This window comes from Oryzias latipes, chromosome 18 (genome assembly GCF_053564925.1).
Source record: "Oryzias latipes strain Hd-rR chromosome 18, Olatipes_Hd-rR_3.1".
Lineage (NCBI taxonomy): Eukaryota > Metazoa > Chordata > Actinopteri > Beloniformes > Adrianichthyidae > Oryzias > Oryzias latipes.
This window is the reverse complement of record NC_136254.1, coordinates 30,254,984-30,275,832: the sequence shown is the minus strand read 5'-3', so window position 1 is coordinate 30,275,832 and position 20,849 is coordinate 30,254,984. Positions and strand designations below refer to the sequence as shown.

Genomic DNA, 20,849 nt, shown 5'->3' with positions numbered 1-20,849 from the left:
ACCGTTTTTGTCCCACCTTTTCCACGCATGTTCACGTATGACCAGTTTTCATCCGTGCAATGTGTGCAAAATGCATGTAGTGACTGTGTGACACGGCCTTGTGGCTGCATTTACGCTCTTCATCCAATGAAGACTCCTGCCGTGGTTGGACCTCTTGAGCTTCTTGGGCGCTGTGGCTTTGCTGGGTTTTCTTGGCAGGCATAATGTCAAACAATTGGTAAATTTGTAAATTGACAAGATTATAATGTGTGCTCAAAATCTGTGTTTGAAATGACTAGCGGTGCAGAATGGCCCGTTTTACATTTAATAAATACTTCATTTGGAAGGCCGCCGTCTGGAGACGGTTACACATCGTCCAATCAGAGCTGCTGCCGGCTGGCAAATGCGGCCGCCCCCGCCCAGCTGTCGCCTGACTTTGTTATGAAGTCATCCCTGCCTGACTGCTACCATCTACATTCATGACCTCGTCTTGATTTTTTAAAATTAATCGGCAGCGGCATAAAATCTTTCAGATTCTGCCTACGCTTCCTCATTGTGTGACGCCAGTTGTATTCGTGACCGTAGAATAGAGAGAAAGTCAGCAGGAAAGATGGGCAGAGGCTCTTAAACCTGTAAGACTACCGTTTAATACTTTTAAAAAAAGCTCCTTTACAACAATTTGCAAACCATTGTACCTACAAAGTAAAACAAAAGATTCAGAGAAACAGGAGAAATGTTTGTAATTAGACACAAAAAGAGCACATTTACTTCCACAAACCCTTGTTGGTGAATTCAATCCTCTGGTAGCTAAAGCGGGTCAAACATAAACTAATGTTTCAAAGTTTTAAATGGTTCTGTGGTCAGACAACTTTAAATGGGAAGTGTTTGTTGGTAATCAGGAAAGAAAAACAACAGACTTAGGCATAAAAACAGCTAAGCTTTGTTGTAGTAGAGTTTGGGCCGTCAAAGGATCTGCTCATAGTTCAAACCTTTCAGGGTTACTAAAGGGAATATTTTTTGCACAAAATCAAACACATTTATTGTCTAAAGGCTCCCATTATACCTTGTGCTGTCTTAGATGACACCCCCTTACGTTGACTTGTTCTCCTTACCATGACAAAGGTGGATAAAGGTGGAAAGATTTCATGTAATCCATGGACACCAGTGAAGATCACAAATCATTGAAGAAAAAAGGTTCAGAGCACTGTCTAGTGGGTCTAGATGACCCCACTCCCAACGTTAAAGTACCTAGGATAGCACAAGGGTTAACTGTGTACTGATAGTTCCTGTTGTTGAATTGTGTTCAGATTTCAAATCAAAGAAAGGTTCCAGCTTTTCTAGAGCTCTGGTTGGGAGCTAAAAAGAGCCCCACGGGGACTTGAAGGGGTCTTTGGGCGTATGGTTGAAGCTAGCGTCGATGAAGATGGCCAAAGTGCCCAGAGTGGTGAACACCACGAAGATCCAGAGGAACATGCGGTCCACCACCATGGCCACGAACTGCCAGTCCTCCTTTAGCTGCGGCCAGGAACACATCAGTGATGAAAAACAGTAAAAGAAAATGAGGGAAACAGATCAGGGCGGGGCTTTACTTACGGCTTCGTAGTCCTTCTCGGCCTGCAGAGCCTCTGCGATGTATGTGATGGCATCGATGGCCGTCTTTAGCTCATCAGGAAGAGCGAGGTAGGTGCTCGGACCATCGATGAACTTTCTCAGATCTGTGTACATCCCGTCTGAATGGAACCTGGAGTAACACACACACAGACCAATAACAGACAATCTTCAGAGCCCTGTGACCTTTAACCCCTCAATATCAGAGCTGTCGTGGCGAAACAATTGATACTTTATTGATCCCACAATGGGGAATTCTTCTCCGCATTTGACCCATGCTCACCATTGATATGGTAATTGTACCATTGTTTATCCCCCTCCGGGAATTGAACCCTGGATTCCTGCATGGTAGCCTCTCACCTTTCCAACGGAGCTACCCAGCCAACAAATGCTCTTTGATCTATTGTTAACTCTTCAACTGTTAACCCAATTATTGTAATTCCAATGGATTCAGATGCAGAAAAAAATATGTTTTTTCTGTTGTCTGATTTATGATGATGATGTAAACTACTGTAAAGTGCAGCATATCGAAGCAAAGCTGCTTTTCTGCCATTCAGAACCTGTTGAAATTACAGTAACGGCTACAGAGTTACGATAGTTTAAAGAAAGTCAACACTGCAACTCAAGCTCCAGTACTTATTTAGTAAAGCTCCAACGAAAAGTAAAATTAAGTCATGAAAGGGTTTGAATGAATGCTGTGAAGAGGATTTCATGTAATCCATGGACACCAGTGAAGATCACAAATCTTTGAAGAAAAAAGGTTTTGCGCACTGTCTTGTGGGGTCTAGATGACCCAACTCCCAATGTTAAAGTGCCTAGGATAGCACAAAGGTTAAATGAACTTTTTACATTTCTTTTGGGTTGGGTTGGGTAGTTGGAATTTATGTAAATCTCGCTATAGTTCGGATCGGCCTCCCAGGGGGTCTGATTCTTCCCCTAAAACCGTCTGTCGGGGCGTTGTGGTCCCACATCTGCTGACCCGCCCGCTGCGGTGAGGAAGCTGCCAGTGTGGACGTGTGAGTGTTTCTGTGTTGACTGGTTTCCTTGGTTACCGGCTCTGGCGGTGCCAGCAGCTGCGGACAGAAGTGCTACTGGCACCCTCATAACTCTGCTGTCACTCAGAAATGTTCACAGGACGGTTACAAAACTATAGGTCAACATGGGACACAATTTGATTCATTGTTGCTTTGACACAAAAACTGTTGGAATATAAACAGAAACAACATCAGTGGCATTTGTGTTGGGAACAAATAGCCATAGACGTACATACAGCAGACGGAGAACTCCTGGCATCAATCCTATGGATTCTGAATGGAGCAAAAATGAAATGGGACAAGCCAAAAATGATTCGAATATGAATATGGGAGACTAAGAAATAACTTTCTTCAGACACCAGCCTCCAGTGGTTGTTTGATGAACTGCAGCATTTGATACTTTTGCCTCAAATTTGGGAAATTTTGCAGCCCGAGATGTTAAAGTTATAATACAAGTTAAAGCCACAGGCGATGTTGAGTGGCCCACAAGCACTAACCGCCCCATCGCCCCCTTTCGACCTGCTCTCATTGGCTGAAAAATAAAACTAATCTATAACTGATTTGATTTTTTTAAGATATATTTTTATTTAAAATGAAAAAGAAAATTTTTGTTAAATATTTTTGAGAATTTTACAGTATAAAAAGCTCTATTTGAATGTGATGTTAGGTCGAGCTAAATAACAAAAATATCTCTGTAACCCTTGTGCTATCCTATGGGGTCCAGATGACCCCACCCTTACATTGACGTGTTATCCCTAATGTGACAAAGGTGGATAAAGGTGGAAAGGATTTCATGTAATCCATGGACACCAGTGAAGATCACAAATCATTGAAGAAAAAAGTTCAGCGAACTCTCTAGTGGGGTCTATATGACCCAACTCCCAACGTTAAAGTACCTAGGATAGCACAAGGGATAAAACAATATAAGTGAGGTATTTTGGAGCAATATACAGCCAAACAAGGTTAGATGAACAGATTTCAGTATAAATAAAATACAGTAAACTCAAAAAAACAATAAATTAAACACCAAAGAATTATACAGTTGAACGTTTAACATCAATTTAGAAGAACTGCATGCTTAAAGTTAACCAGCAGAGGGCGGTGTAGTGTGTGTGACTTTCCAGCAGCTGCTTGGTATTCATAGCATGAAGCAGCTGCTTTCTCTGCTGCTCCAGCGAGTGTGGCAGGTGAAAAGACCATGACCTGAAATACGTGCGCTTGCTTCAGGGAAGAAACTATTCAGCCTCACACAAACCTTCTTCTTCCTTCTGTTGTTTGGACCATCTCTTCATCAGAGGGCAGAAATAGACTTTTCGGGAGGTTGAGACTTAACCTGCGTCCGATCCAAGGAGACACGCTACTCATCAAATTGGTTGATCAAAGCATCCCCCCTTCTGCCTACAATCCAGGTAGTTAAGTGTGAGACTGGGAAAAACGTTCTTATTTCAGCAAAAAAATCCCTCTGTCCAGATGTTCTGTGCTGGTTTTCACATAGAAAACAATGAAAAAGCGGTTTAACACTGACACATTTTTGATCAAAATCAAGAGGCAGACACAAGTTTGAAACTTTTCATGTGGCAGGGGCGGAGCTACTGGGGGGCATGTGGGGAAGCTGTGTCATTATTGACAAAGATCAGATCTTTAAGCTTCTTTGAGCGTTAGTACTTTCACCTTCAGCTGAAAAAACTGCCTTTTTAATATAAGTCGCAATAATAAAACTATTAGAAATCTGTATTTTCGATCCTTTCATTTGTTATGGCTGTCCACTCTGCTGTTCTCATTAGTCAAAAGTCCTTTGCCCCCCCCTTCGGCCCCGCCCCATATAAAATCTTCTAGGTCCGCCCCAAGATTAGCTAGTTTAAATGACAAAAACTGAGGATTGACGCTAAATATAAAATTTTCTAGATTAGAGATTTACAAAGCCATTTGGCTTGATTTCTCATTGACCACAATCCAGCAAGAGCCATAAAATCTGAATACAACCTTTACAAAAAGTATGGTATTGTTACTGTTGATCGTGTCAACTGTTACTATGGTAAATGTATTTTTCTGTTGGTGCATCTAAACCCTAAATTTCAAATCTTGCCAACTAAGATGAAATCAGAACAAATTAAGGGGCCCATACAGTATGTTTTAAACAATAAGGTAGACTTAAAATGCTTTAATTTGTTCAAAAATAGATTGTTTGTTTTTGTTTTTACAATCTAATGCACCTTCAATGGCCTATATCATGCAAATTGAACATTTTGAGCTTTTAGGTGTAATATAATGTTAATTCCTCATAAAAACAACCCCAACGCGGTATTTTGATCCATTCATGCATTTCTGAGCAATCCTCTAAAACAGTGGTCCCCAACCACCGGGCCGCGGACCGGTACCGGGCCGCGGGACACTTGGCACCGGGACGCACAGAAGGAAAAAATAATTTCCATTTTATTGTTTTTTTCGAAAAAAAAATTTATTTTGAAAATTGACCGGATTCTCTCTGTTACATCCGTCACACTTAACGCACGTCAAAGTCGCGACACCAAACATCACGTGATACACCCCGCTAAAATTAAACCCAAACAACCAAAATGAGCAAAAAACAAACTTCTTTAGAAAGTTGCTTTGACAAGGGGAAACGGTCCAATGAAGGGACAGAAGAGGAACCTGGACCCGTTAAAAAAAGGGAAATCTGTCTTTAACAGGCAGCGGTAAACGTGCCAGCAACGGAAAAGCTCCAAAGCAGCAAAAAACAGAGACCCGCTCACCTGTTCGGTTTGGGGAACAAGATGGAGGAGTCGGGTTTGCGGATGAAGTATTCGTCTGCAGCTTTGCTGATGGCCATGACTTTCATCTCCCGGCGTGGAACACTCTCCAGGTACTGAAGGTTCTCTTGTTTTGGACGCCGCATGAACAGATATGGTGGCAGCATGTGGAGGAAGATCTGAGTGAAGAGAGGAGGTAAAACAGACAAGAGGGAACATTTTTATGATGAACTACTACTACATCATGAAACACATTGCCTAAATTGCTGCGTTAGATTTGATCAAGGATTAGATTGCGTCGATTCACGTTAATCCCGTCAACGGTCAAAGAGTTATGGAAGGTCAACAAGCGTGTATTATTTCATCTCTGATGATAAAGGGTTAACTAATACTAATGTACTGCATCTTTTCTGAAGGACAAGCTTAACTTTTGTTCTTAAAACTTCTTCTTTCTGCGCCTGTTCCTCAGAACTTTGACCTTTGGCGCCATCGTAGAGTTGCTTCACAAAAGTGTTTTTAAACAGAATACCCTAATAAATGTCGTCTTCACTAAAGGTCCTCTTTTTAACCGGAGCTATTGCAAGGGACACAAAATAACACACTCTTCGAACTACCAGAAATCTTCGACCGTTTGCGCAAATAACTTAGTTCCAAGAGATATTAAAGTTTAATCGGTACAAAGCTGCTTTTCTCTGCGTCCAAATCCATTGGCTTGCAAATGGATAAACACTTGTAAAGTATTGCACAACAGTGCATAGCTGCTTTTCTTACCTTAAGAATTCGTTGGAATTTTGTCAATTGCATAAACAGTTGTAGAGGAATAAGCTAAAGCTCCGGTGTTAAAGGATTAGTTTTGGCCTCCATTTGTTTGAATGAACAATGAACTGAAGACAAACTAAAAGTACTATGAAGTTTAACCAATGTCTTTCAATTTTCCACCTATACTACAATCGTAATGCTAATTCTTTTTAATGCAAACCTTCAGGCATGTTCATCCAGTTTTTAACGCAATACAAAGACAACTATTGTATCAGGGACAGTTTTCCATCTACCTCCTGCACTGAACCAAAGTACCGAAGGGGTAAACGTTCTTCCGCCTGCAAAGCACTGATTTATAGGACAGATGAAATATTATTGTTCTGTATTCGGTCATAACGGCTGAAAAAAACGAGTCCAAAGGTCAAATTTATCACTGAGATAACCTCTGAGAACAAACGACATGGGTGGAGAAACCTGGTCGGATGTCCTTGAACACCGCAAGCAACTCTGAGTAAAGAGAAAGAAGACGGAGATGAACTGGAACACCTCCAAGTCTGGCTGAGTGAAGCACAGAAATTCTGTTTGATACGTCCCAATAGGAATGAAATGATTGCTTTTTATGAATCTGTCAGACGGGATTTCTGCTGTTTCAGCGGCAGCTCCTTTTCAAAGGAATATCAAAGGATTGAGTGCACATGCCTGGGTCAAATATGACAGTAGATCAATATGATAACTGCTGTAAATGGCTACTTTATTTGTCCTTTGAAGTACATTACATTTTTCTCTACCTTGCAGGCAATAAAGATGTGGTGACAAATTTTACAATCCAAAAACAGATAGGATTATTTGTAGATAAGATTGGTTTTCTTTAAAAAAAGGTTTTTTTTTACTTAAAAGATCTGCACCTTTTTTAGTATTTTACTGTTCCAACTCCCTCAATGTGTTTTTATATTGCCACTATGTACATTTGCACATACAGCACAGATGAAAATTGGTCAGACTTGAATAAACGTATAAAATTTTCACAGATGTATTAAGAATGAACCACGTTTAAACCACAGAAGAAATAAACCACGCAAAGAACATCAACATAGGACATGAACCGTGTGTGATTATTGCGCTGTTTCTATGCAATTCTATAGTAATTCGTGCATCTATTACATAATTTTAATGTGCACCGTATACGCGACATAAAAGGTATACACCACACATGCATGAGAAGTTGTTAGACATATGTGTAAATGTTTTAAATATTAAGCTATCCATACATCACCACCAGTTGAATCTGGTTTAACTTTCAACACGTGTCAACGTGAGTAAACCAATGGTCTAAAAAACGTCCATAGCGAACGCGTGAATGGCAGAGTTTTATATGGGGAGGCCGAAACGTGCGTTTACAGTACATTTTCATTGAAAGTCGCTGCTTGAACATGTGTTGCAGAGGTCAATGTGAACGTAGCATCTGATGCAACTTGTCCTCTCTACAACCCTCCATGGACCCAGACAACCAAAGCCTGCAGAAGAGTGAGGGTGCATGTGACTAAGACTTTAGCTATGTCAAACTTAACAAATAACTAATCCATCAAACTACATCCGCTAACAATAAAGACAGAAAGATCGGGTTTATTTACATTAGGGTCATTTGTCTTTCATCTGAAAGCAATTTTCGCAACAATTTTTGCGAAGACATTGATTAAAAATGTATCTTTATTGATCCTATGTGGCATTCTGTGGATTCCCCACAGCATTGACTCATGATTGGCTGAAGATAACAGAGAGGAAACTGGCCCCCAGAGAGCCTCATTTCATTTACCAAGACATTGCTTCTTGACTGCAGCTGATATTGTGTTTTCATGTCACTGAGCTCCTCTCTGTTTGCTCAAGACTGAAAAACTCGCATCTCTTCGGATCAGTAGCTCTTTTAGCTGAACTGGCAAAAAATAAAAAAAAGGAGCACAAGGGGAAGCAGAAGGACGGAGACGGGGGAAGCAGCCGAGCGATAAGAGCTGAAAAATGTGTCTGTTGTGAAGCTGATATATTCTTTGATTTAATTTCAAATGAAAAAAATGTGAGTGCAGAAGTAAGTCTGTCCTGGTTTTGTCAATACTGCTTTTGCAAATGTAGGTGGCGGTTAAACGTAAATAGGATGCTGTGGATTTGGGGATGAACTTTTCTACTTTTACATCATCAGAATCAGATTATTTAAAATCCCTGTAATTTTACCTCTAAAAAAAGAAAATCTCAGATTCTACAAGTTCACTGTCAAACCAGGCGGTGACAGCAAACATCCTTTTGGTTTGTTTGTTCTAAAAACAACCTCCATCTAGTTTTTTTGTAGAACTGTTTTTGTATCCAGATTGACATTTTATTAGAACACATAATGTTATTTTTATTTATATCTGACGCAGCTTGTTGATATTGTGATCCTGTCCAATACACATTCACTCCGTTTCATCGCCACTTTGGCTTTCGGTAATTGTAGCTTGTATGATATTATAAAAGCAAGTGAGAAAAAAAAAAAAAAGTGTTTTCTTCATCTTCTCTTTAGGTCAAGCATGTCCAAAGTCCGGCCTCTGAGCCAAATGCTTTCAAAATTCTCCTAGCTCTGTTTTGTGTGAATTAGTCCACATATTACAGATATAAACAGCTATTTAATTAGAAGAAAAATCCATTTTGATCAGGTTTTAAAAATAACAATAACCTTCAAAGGCTAAACAGGATAAAGAGAAGATGCAGATGAGCTAAAAGCTGATGGGATGTGTGCAAAATATGCTAAAATTTTATAATGTTTCACTTTGTGGCTGTGCGATGAACTGGCAACCATTCCAGGGTGAACCCCCCCTTTGGTCAACAGTAGATAGGATAGGCTCCAGCAACCCCGTGACCCCAAAAGGGATACAGTTGGTGATATTTTGAAGGAAGCTTTGGAACAATCAATAAACCTGTGTGGAAAAGTTAAAGCACAGTGGTGAAGGGATCATGATGGGGGCTGGCTATGCAACCACAGGACCTGAACTACTGATTGTAGGGATTTTTTTGTTTTTATTTACAGATTTCTATGTTTGTGCCTATGTTTGTGATTTTTATGTTTTATGTTGTGCCTAAAGCGGTACAACTTTCGTGCTACACACTTCAACCTACAGTCACTTCACACTGTGGAGGCTGACCTTACGGATCCACATGGGCATCATGTGGGTGTTGGGCGAGCGGTGGTGCAGGTTGAGGACAACCACACTCAGGATGACAGAGCACGTGACCAGGATCATTGTGAACATGATGTACTTGACGATGATGGGAACGCCCAGTGAGGTCTCTGGGATTTTGTCCGCCAGCAGAAGCAGGAACACAGTAAGGGTGAGCAGGACATTAATGGAGAGACCCATCTTCTCACCTGCAGGAGGGAAACCACATCAAGTGACTTTGACTTCAAAACCAACAAGCAGTTTCTAAAACAAAGAAGTCACAAAATAACAAGTACAAAAGTAAATAGATAGATCGATAGATTGATAGATAGATAGATTGACAGACGGATGGACGTACTGTAAGTGGTAGTTTTATCTATTAATCTTTTATTCAAATTTCCTATTTAGCAGACCTTTTGGCAAATTTCATACCAAAACAATGCTAGAAAACCTGAAATAACATCTGTTAATATTTCTGTAAAGTGTGTACCTGCATCAGGAGGAAGGTAGAAGTTAAAGATGGCTATAATGGTGATGAGGATGCATGGGATGATGATGTTGATGATGTAGTACAGAGGCTTCCTCTCAATGATCAAGTAGAAGGTCATCTCCTCATAGAGGTCGTCTTTCATGATCTTTCTGCTCGGTTTGTGTCTGATGTGCCACTCTCCGCTTTCTTTAGAAACATTTGAAAGAATTGGAAAACCATTTAAAAAGTTGGTAACTGTCAACTGAAGGTTGGTGGTTGTGTCCCACAGCCCCATACATACGTTTTGTGCGAGATGAAAATTGGTCACACATGAATGTTCATGAAAAAATAAGAAAAGTTGTGGTTTGTACGTGAAATTTTCCCCAATGTATCAGAAACTAACCAAGTCAAAACCATGGAAGAAGTACAAATAAAAGTAGGGCATGAACGTGTATCAATTACAATCTTAATGTGATATGTGTAAAGTGTACGCAATATAAAAGTTAAACTTATGTGGTACATCCGTGGAAAGTCCATTCGACATACGTGGAGCGGTTGTGGATAGCCCCAAATTTACCCACAATTGCGTAAGATTTATGTAATAATTATGAATAAACTACGTAAATACACACAAATTCTGAAGAGACCAAAAATTTGAACGGCCGAAACCCTCTACATACCTCTACGCATGTTGACAGATGACGATCAAAAGTAACACGTGTGAATTACGTAAATCACGCATGTATAACCAAAGACAGAAATTTCAGTCATGGAAAATGCGTAAAATCTGTGTAGAGGCTGTGTGAGACAGTCTTAATACTCTATGAAAGTAGACATATATGGCATTTTAGGACACAGGAAGCAGAAAAGCTAGAGCTATCAATACCTACCGCTGAAGCCTTCATCCAATTGGATCTCCCGGATCTCCTTGCCCTTAGAGTCTAAAGCGTACTGTAGGTCGATCTCCGTAGAGTCGTAGGTGTATGAGCGGAACTGCATGGTGCAGTTCTGCCAGTCAAAGGGGAAGTATGTTACCTGGAAACAAAAGAGTCAGGCGTTAGCAAAACATAAAAATTCAACCACCTGCAGGATGCATGCCCACCTTGACTCCACAGGAGCTGAGGTACAGAGCAGGAGGCGTCCAGGTTATCCTGCCATCACTGTAGACCAGAACGTGGACGCGCAGCGCCACATCAAATACGCCGTCGTTACTGTACATAGAAGGCGGATTATCCATAGGTTCTTTAAGCTACTATAAAAAGCAAAAAGAAAATTCTAAATTTTGAGAAAATTCTCATTTGTCTTTATATTTCTGGGCTAATGTAAGTTGCATGCACTTTTTACGTACCGGGGATGTGCTCATTCGGTGTCCTTACACTACAATCTAGTCATGAGCAATGTGCATATACTAGTCCCTTACTGACCACGTGCAAACATCAAAAGCAAGCAAGTACACATGTAACCCTCGGTTAGCCACACAAGCTATACACTCTGAATGTCTAATTTCCTCATTTCTACCAGTCAAGTTGAAAGAAGTGAACACGCATTTATCACATGAACAGCACTCCCTACACGGTCCGCAGAAAAAACCTGTACGACGCGCTTGCTTCTAACCTACTTCACGCTTACATACCCTTGCGTGTTGCATACGTTTTCACAACAACGTGTTGAGTCCACCTGTAAGGACCGTTGTGACAAAGTCTAATCCATTTTCCCAATTCACTTCAATGCAAAATGCCCCAACTTCTCAGCATAGTTAAACAGTCTTAAACATTGGTTCAAACCATTTTTGAAAATGTAGATACATTCAACATCTAAAATATCTTCACTAGCGATACATTTGATAAAACAGAGGAATAGGAGCCTTGCCTTTTGATTGACAGGTGACTGTGGGCGTGTTCCTAGGACTGACAGATGTGTTTTGTGTCTAGTTGGTCGTTGTTTGGAAACAATATAAAGTCAATGAGCCTTTAGGTCACACAACCACAGGATTTGACATTTTTATTTATATGTCAAATTACATCTGTCCAATTCCGTACATTCTTTGGACCGTTCCCTACTACCAGATGTTTTTGTGAGTAATAGCCTTGACCACAGGTAATAAAAGCCCCAATGTTTGGCCCTTAATCGGTCGGTCTTTAGTTATAAAGACGTTATGATTATCATGGTCGCGTAAGTTTTACTTTATTTTAACTGGTTACTTTTGAACCGGTCCAGTCTATCTTTAAGGATGCCTTTGATACTTACAAATTCTTAAATACTTGACATTGTTGGACTATTTGTAGTCCAAACAGATGTCGTAATAGTGAGATTAGGACAAAGCAGTTAATCTGAGGAGCAAAGTATGGCAAAGAAACAAACAAACATACGGGCAGAAAACAGACCTGAATACAGATGTCATTCGCTGCTGCTTACTTATTAATGAGGACAATATCAGGAAGCCACACCTTCCCAGAGGGGACTCGCAACATCTTAATCCCATCATGCTGCTTGGGATTCCATGTCAGGCGGTAATCTGTCCATTCCTGTTTGAGATTAAAAAAAAGGAATTTTTAACGTTATGTCAAACGAAATGTAAACTGAAACAGCAAGACGGCGCTGATGAAAATAGATACATTTATTTCCTAGACAACAGCAGCGGCTGGATTATTTTAAAGTCAACCTACCAGGTTCATGACGACTGTTGTGCTCATTTCTTCATTTTTCATGTTCTGGAAAGAAACAAAAAGCTCAAATATTAAAAAAAAAACATTTAAATGTGTGTTTTTATTAACACATAATAATTAAGACTCAAATTACATCAGGATTACAGGATTCTTTGTGGAATGGATATTTAGAGGCAGAAAGTCTCATTTGTTGGTCATGTGTTACCACAATGCATTCTGGGATATTAACTGCTTGTGTCAGGAGGTGAGTCTTAGTATCCAAGGTTGTGTTCATACTAGGCCTGCACAGTATATCGCAAATTTATCGTTATCACGACATTTGTGCAATATGCATATCGCAAAAGACGGCGCAAATTGCAATAAATGATTACCTTAAATATGCTAAAAGAATCTTATGGCAGCTTAAAGTATTTAACGAATCAAATAAATCTATCTATGCATTGACCAATCAGATGGACGCCTTCACGTGTTGACCAATCAGATGGAGCCCTTTTATCTTAGATGCTCGTCTTCTATGGCAACGAGTGTCATTTAGGGTATAATTTTTAAACTGTTGCAATGAAAGGGGAATGATGTTTTTGGTTGTTTTTCTATTTGTTCACATACCAAGTTCTATCGTTATCGCAACCCGGATCATTAATATATATATCGCAAGTTTTCCTCATATCGACAGGCCTAGTTCATGCTAAAAGTTATTTTTGGGGGAATTACTTGTGTGGTCGTCTGTGCCCCTCGACGAATGACGAACGCAAAAAACACGTATGAATTACGTATTTCACTCATGTAAGACCAAAGTGTAATGCGTGGAAAATGTATGAAGTGGCTGTGTGTCATGGCCTTAAAGTCCTTTTTTCAGGAAACAAGAATTTTTTTTTACATTTTCCAGTCAAGGTTCTGCAGGAAAAAACACTCAGACTTTGGTTACCTCTAAAGGCATTATCCCGCTTATACCACGGTCACTTATGAAAGAAAGAAATATTAAATCAATAGTTAGTACTTTAGTCTTGTTATGGTTAAAATTGTGTTTAACAAAAAGCGGACTATTTAATACGTGGTGTGACGCATTGTCATGGTAACGGCTGTTTTGCCCACTCTGACCTCTTCTTAACATCAAAATAGTTCACCACTTCCTGCTTGATTTTGTCCATATAATGAAGCAAAACTATATTTCAATAAAACAAAGTCACGATAGCCACTTTTTTAAAGTTACATTTTAATCTTTTTCTTGTGCCATAATTTCACAAATTTAACAGAAAAATGCCTCAAAATCAGCCTTTTCGCAGCAATTTTTTACGTTAGAGTAAAAATGTATTAATATGATTATTCGTTACAGGTTATATTTATTTAATCGCATGAGAGCACTAGTTTATTACGTACTTAAATTATTTTTTATCAGACACTGGTTTGTTTTGTTTTGTAAAACGTACCGACATGTTTCGTCGACGACCCTGACGAAGGCGGAAGGTATTCCACCGAAACATGTCGGTTCGTTTTACAAAACAAAACAGACCAGTGTCAGATAAAAAATAATTTAAGTACGTATTTTAATTCATAGACACAATGAACCTCATTGAATCAGCACTAGTTTATGTATCAAAAAGAAAGAAGGAGGATAAAGTTGTTAAGTTAATGCTAAGTTTAGACCCTAACAGTAAATTTTAAGATTTACAGACAGACTCAACAAAGGCACAGGCTTGTTTTACGGCTTTGCCTGTGCGTTTGTGTTGAAGTTGAAACACATCCATATTGAATCGACTGCATCAGCAGACCTGAAGACGAACGAGGTAAACATCAAAAAAGCTGCACTCACTGGAGTTCTCATGATTGCAGACCTTGACGCGTCAGAAAGCAAGAGGCTGACTAGCAGATTTCTCCGCAGAGGCTGAGATGGAGGACCTGGAAGGCGTCTTTATCGCTGAAGTGTTGGAAACAAATTCCAAACGACACTCACAGGTGACATTTTGTGAACATTTTAGTGGGGGTTCCCCTTTTCCAACAGGGGAGAGTCACAAGGCCTGATTATTCTGCTCTGAATAGTGACAAACGTAACACCTTTAACACTGGAGCTGCCACCAAGTAAAACACTTTGGACTGCTGTACGTCTTCAACCGTTTACGCAACTAATGTAATTCCAACAGATTTGGCATTGTCTGACAGATGGACACAAGAACACCGTAAACAACCATAAAAAAAATGCGTTTGGCATCATCACCAGTCCAACAAACGAGGAGAGGATCATTCCCACGCGAACCACAACCCTCGATTCGGGAACATGAGCCGGACGGACCTTCAGGTTGTAGTCTGAGAAGAGACTCTTCATCAGAGCCTGTTCCACCTGAGCAGCACCTAAGAGACGAGACCAAACATAAAAAAATTTTCATGGTAAGAAAAAAAACTTGGTTGGTTTGCTACTTTTGGTTTGTTATTTTTGCCTTAAGCCTTCGTCACTTCTGTCTATACAGGTGAAAATGGGCTGTCTGTCTGAGAGCAAACCTGTATGGGACACCCAGGTGGCCCACAGGAAATAGCAAGGTCATAGACCGCTATAGGTGAGCATGTGGAGTAAAAATGTTCATGCACATTTTTGTCTACAGGCATGCTGCGGGAGACAGGTCGTAGCGAACACTGTTACAACACGCAAGGGTAAGTTAGCGTAAGGTAGGCGCGACACAGGTGGATTGTACGGACTTCTCATTTGCTGTGCATCCGGACTGAGTAAAGAAAACAGAGAATCAGTGCATTGTTTCTGTGGACATCCTATCGACACTTAGGTGTCACCTGCTCACCTGTGCGTCCGTGACTCGCAAGTAGTCAGTAAGAGGCTACCTTACTATTGACTATGCACCATTGACCTTTTCAGCAGTACGTCAGTGCGTACAACTTCTATTACAAATACTTCACGATACACTTACCCCACACTCAACAATGGTACGTCCCAATTTATGACGTCTTATGAGATGGGAAGTTTTAACCCTTGTGCTATCTTAGATGACCCCACCCTTACATTGACGTGTTCTCCCTACCATGACAAAGGTGGATAAAGGTGGAAAGATTTCATGTAATCCATGGACACCAGTGAAGATCACAAATCATTGAAGAAAAAAGGTGCAGTGCACTGTCTAGTGGGGTCTAGATGATCAACTCCCAATGTTAAAGTGCCTAGGATAGCACAAGGGTTACAACACAACTGTTCTCACCTTAAGATGCGGCCTGACCTGTCTACAACCCTCCAACCCAAACACCCACAGCAACCTCTACAAATCAACTCCTAGATATACATAGATATGTAACTAAAGGTCGTGTCACTCAGCCACTTAGTACATTTTGCGTATTTTCCACAAATTAAATTATGGTCTTTCGTATTACATGCCAGATACGTAATCCATAAGTATTTCTTGGGTTCGTCATTCGTCGATGTGCGCAGGTGTCCGTCGAGGGTTTTGGCCGACGGGTCTTTACGTACTTTATATGGAATTATTACTTAAATCTTACGAAATTGTGCGTAATTTTTGCAAGATGCCTATGCAAATTTGTGGCTTTCCATGACCGTACCACGTATGTCAAACAAACCTTTCATTCATGAACCGTCGATGTAAAACCTTGATATATACCGCGTATGCGGTGAACATATTAAAATGATGCATGTAAACAGCACAATAATCCAGCATGGTCCATGTGTTACGTTGATTTATGTGTTCTTCTTTTTATTTATTCGTGTGTCTTCCATTGTTTTAACGTAGTTCATTCGTGATGCATCTGTGGAAATGTCCACGAACAGACGTCAACTTCCACGTATGTTCACGTCTTACCAATTTTCCTCCATGCAATATGGCACAAAACATGCGTAGTGGCTGTGTGACACGGTCTTAAGGCCATACGGATAATTTTTGCCTTACCTCCTAAAGTGCTCAGGCCGTGAAGGCAACATGCCAACAAGAACACGTCCAGGTTCTTCATGTCAGCGTCCTGTTCTTCACTCGTATGCGGCCAACAGGAACAGAACACCGGTTTGTTTGGGTCCTTTTGTTGCCTGTCAGTCAAGACAGCCTGAACAACTGGTGCAAGCGCTCCAATTACCTCCAAGAGGGAGGGGGGCGTTGGGAGTTAACCTAAGTTTGGCCACGGTGGTTAATCACACTGACACAATATGAACAAACCAGAAATGTTCTTACAGTTTTTCTGGCTCACATGACCTTCTGTGGACAAAAACCCATTTGGGTTAATCTAGGTCAAACTTCTGTTTATGTATTGGATGTGTTGATGTCACCGTATCAGTCTAAGACATTGGATTGTTCATAAAGTCAACGATGTAAAAACATTTTGAGTCTCTTTAAGTCTTACATTTTAGTGAACCGATGAAATGGAAGTTTTTTCCCCTAATTTCTGGGATGAACATTTACTAACATTTATGTGAACAGATTTCTCAATAAGTGAAAAAACTCAAACTTTTGCCCGCATTCTGGTATTTTATCAGTTTTATCTTATGACTGTAATTGTTGTTACAACAATTATATTCAAAATAAGCCCACTTACTGGTAATTAGATGTCCTGAAGGAGATAAAAGGACAGTTGGAGAGACATAAATAAAAATGAACAGGTGGGGGCGGGACAGACGTAGAGAAGAGCGTATGGAGTGGCTTAGGTGTGAAAAAGAAGAGAGGGAAGAGGAGAAGGAATGAATAAAGAAGAAAATATTAAGATGAACTCTTATGTTACATTCACACCAGGCAGTGACGCAGGTTCAAGAAAACGTGTTTAGCATATGGGCTGTCGTTACCTGAGACTAGCGAATGATCGCTGTGCTGCCCCCTTCAGGAAAGCTGGCAGAGCATTGTTGTCCTGTCAGACTTACTGCAGAATCTCGCAGCACCAACGTACCTGCAGATCAGTTGTGTTGTTTGTCATCTTCTTTTTTAAACATTTTTTCTTCTTTCTTCTTCATGATCAATTTTTTAATGGTTGATATTTCCGTGGTTTGAAAAGGACGCCATTCATACCCCAATACCAAATCTGAGTCCCTGATTGGTCAAGGTTTGACCTGGTTTAACTTCCAATGTGTTTTGAATGGCTGTGATTTTACACGTAGAGCCCGGAAAAGGTCTTGAAAATGTGCTACTCAAGAATTTTGGACGCGGAAGCATTTTTATAGAGTTTTTATCCGAAGTGGTCGCTTGAACGCGCGTTGCCGAGGCGGTGTGTAGGTAGCCTAAAGGTTGATTTCCACTGGTCCATCTGCGATACGTCTCTGTTGACACAAAAAATTAAAATGTTTATTGATCAGTCGTACTGTTTACACCACCTCCATCATGTCTGCGTCTCAAGTCCTGTCCTCCATGACGCAACGCAAGCTTCACGCAGGAGTTCTATTTCCAGTCCTTCAATGTGTTAATATCTGAACTGTTAAAAGCTAGAGGAACAGGAAACAGGTGTGGGTTTCAAAATAAATGTTGAAGACACGGGCTGTGTCCGAATTACTCCCCTAACCACTAACTACTAAAACCCTATATAGTGCGGCACTATATAGTTCTCTATATAGTTCTCTGAATTTTCAAAGCAATTCGGACACCCGTGCTCACTAGTTTTCTCTTTCGGGTGTTTTCGAATGGCGCTTGGCACGAAAACAAAGTGGCGCATTACCGCCACCACCTGGTCTGGAGGGGAACTACTTCTATTTGACGCCGAGAATGACACCCATTTGTCAAAGTAAAAATATAATAAATATGAACATTTTATGAAGACTATTTATGAATCTGCTGTTTTCTGATCATGGAAAACGTGGCTGATTTATAAATAATAAGATTACAAACACATTGGTGTAGATTTTATGTATTTGCTGATAAATAAACCCTCATGTCATTAGTCCATGGCAATATTTATTTTTGTGCCGCTGAACGATTTACGGGCTCTTGCGAGGAGGCATTTTTTTTCTGTAGTTTTATCTTCTACCTTACTGAAAATAGCTTTATATATGAATCTGTCCGTGTTCCTGGCAATAATTCAACCGTTTTTCATGGGATCAAACCAAAAACGAGCAGATATGCAGCATCACAGGACAGCAAGGAGGAACAGACGTCTCAGAAGATTTCCTCTGGATGCCCCTGACCAGACATGAACAACCTGTGAGTTAAACTTAAAGTTTTTTTATTAGTTAAATTTAAGCATTTGTTACTAATTGTGCTCAAGGTTACACAGTCAGCTGGGTAAGACTTTTTAACATTATTTTTCAACACTGGATTATGAGTTGTATAGTCTAACTACATGAAACACTTGTGAGATCAAAGTTTAGTATTTTTTATTCAGAGTCAAACCATATCACTTGTTTTAAACAAAAATACTTTAATTTTTAAATATTTATATAAAAATCCAAAAACCCAGCCAAAAATAAACCCACGAGATTTTCCAGCATTTATAAATACGTCATAAACTAAAATTTAAGACATCAGAATAAAACGAAACATTAAAAAAAAATCAGATTTAATTTTCTCAATGAAATAATTATTTTTCTATTTTACAGGGTCTTCCACATCTCTACTGCTTTGCCAACATAAAGGTGTCTGTCGTGGCCCTTCACGCTGATGGTCAGTCCGACACAAGACCAGACCGGCAGACCCGCAGATCGGTTGACCCGCAGGACCATTGAGCATCTGGTGGAGCAGCTTCGGGTTCCTCACACTCTGGGGGGGTGTACAGGAGACTGAGGTCCTGGTGTTTCTTTTCTGGCTGGCGTGTGGCGCATCTTACGGCGTGGTAACCAGGGCCTTTGACATGCCACGGTGAGCGGCAGACCGCATCCTCCAGCTGACGAGCAGGGTCACCCAGCATCCAGTGGGAATGAACTGCCATTAGTCACCTCTGGTTTTTTAGCAGCTCGCTTGTTCTTGCACCTTCCAAAAGGTCGTGGGGAACACTGATGGCTGCCACATAAGAATAAAGGCCCTAAAAGAAAATGCAGCTTGTTATTTTAACAAGAAACTTTTTATTCCATTCAACTGCAGGCTGTATGTGACTCTAATACCAAATTTATAGATATTTTTGTTGGGAATCAAGGATCAGTCCACAGTTCACAGGTTCTACGTAAAAGCCCAATTTATGTAAATCAAACATTACCCACCTGAAGGATCCTTTTGGGTGATGGTGGGTATCCCTGCATTGCTCATCCCATCACGCTGCTGACACCCTATGGGAACCCATGAGGAATGCGGTTCAGGCCCGTTACAACCAGCACCACGCCAAGGAACACTCTGTGGTGGAGAGAGCATTTGGCATTATGAAGATGAGGAGGAGAGCAATACTTCTGGGGGAACTGGAAGTAAAACCAACCTTTGCAATGAAAATCATTGCCTGCAGTTCAGTTCTGCACAATCTGTGCATCAGCGAAGGGGACTGCTTGGAGCCACAGATGTTGAACCAGTAGGACCAGGAACCAGTAGGACGGGTAAAGTGGCGTTCGTCTGCGAGGACAAATCTCTGCTTTCCTTTTAGCTCCAACTGTGACACACATGACTCTAGAAGACCAGGATTATTGTTAAGATGTATAAAAATAAATGTTAACATATAAAACGAAAATGTAAATATGTACATTTGATATTTATATGAAAATTCTTTTGAGATTGTTAAAAATGGCTCAGATTTAAATAATGCATGTAAATAATTCATTTTTGTTCCTGCATTTATTAAACAAATTGCAAAAACAACGACGACGTTACATTTTGTGAACAATATTTTAAACTCAGGTAACCTTAACAGACTCTCCTGTCACTCTTTGTCCCTTCGTGCTCTTTCCTCCTCTCCTCTTTCAACAACAACCTTTACCCCAACATGACAACGATTACAGTTTAATGATAAATAAATACAAATCTGATCAAGTGTCTCTTACTCCCATCCGGCACGAGCTTGCCTGATAACAAACAGGCTATCTTTCTCCATCCACAGATGGATCAGATTTTCCTTATCCTCGTCAGTCCCTACATATATAAACACATTTAAAAAATGTGTTAATAACTTATTACTACGGTTAGAACTCACTCATTTTTTATATAATATCAACAGCGTTTGTTTTTAGCATTCGGCGCTAATTCGCGCTAGCGTTAGTTTTAGCATTACCGAAATTGATGAGCTTCAAAACAATATAGATAGTCGATTGAGGAATATAACACATTAAACACATCATCTTACGTATTTACAAATATATTTTACAACAGATACTTGATACTTTTAAATATACTTACATTTTTAAGTCCTCTTTCTTGCGCAACCGTCCGCCATCTTCGAATAATTCAAGCGCAGTGTATTGTGGGTCACACGCAATGCATTCTGGTATGAATGCAGTGCATTCTGGGCAATATTCGCCGATCGAGTGAGCATCGATCCACACTGGTTTTTCGTAGAGAATTCTGGGAAAT

At 40.2% G+C, this 20,849-nt stretch overlaps 1 protein-coding gene and 1 long non-coding RNA gene across 2 annotated transcripts; one reads left to right on the top strand and one right to left on the bottom strand.

Moving 5' to 3' along the window:
* Nucleotides 1-603: 603 nt before the first annotated feature.
* chrnb1 (cholinergic receptor, nicotinic, beta 1 (muscle)) lies at nucleotides 604-16,558 on the bottom strand. The gene is made up of 11 exons (XM_004079715.5): nucleotides 16,344-16,558; nucleotides 14,660-14,793; nucleotides 12,448-12,492; nucleotides 12,197-12,306; nucleotides 10,884-10,992; nucleotides 10,672-10,816; nucleotides 9,803-9,988; nucleotides 9,298-9,521; nucleotides 5,375-5,550; nucleotides 1,573-1,720; nucleotides 604-1,494 (listed from the first exon to the last, which is right to left on the bottom strand). Exons 1-11 carry the CDS (start codon nucleotides 16,402-16,404, stop codon nucleotides 1,336-1,338), a joined length of 1,497 nt encoding a protein of 498 aa, XP_004079763.1. The 5' UTR covers nucleotides 16,405-16,558; the 3' UTR covers nucleotides 604-1,335.
* A 421-nt stretch (nucleotides 16,559-16,979) lies between these two features.
* Nucleotides 16,980-20,141, top strand: LOC144987240 (uncharacterized). The gene is made up of 2 exons (XR_013651111.1): nucleotides 16,980-18,566; nucleotides 18,962-20,141. It is a non-coding gene; the product is annotated as an uncharacterized LOC144987240 (long non-coding RNA).
* Nucleotides 20,142-20,849: the final 708 nt, after the last annotated feature.

What these genes read in the sequence shown, in the direction of transcription:
- chrnb1 (XM_004079715.5), bottom strand. Translation starts at nt 16,404, where the DNA reads ATGAAGAACCTGGACGTGTTCTTGTTGGCATGTTGCCTTCACGGCCTG. An exon ending in CAACAGTCGTCATGAACCTG is followed by an intron (nt 12,307 to 12,447) that starts GTAGGTTGACTT and finishes AATCTCAAACAG; the next exon opens with GAATGGACAGATTACCGCCT. An exon ending in CTACCTTCCTCCTGATGCAG is followed by an intron (nt 9,522 to 9,802) that starts GTACACACTTTA and finishes TCCCTCCTGCAG; the next exon opens with GTGAGAAGATGGGTCTCTCC.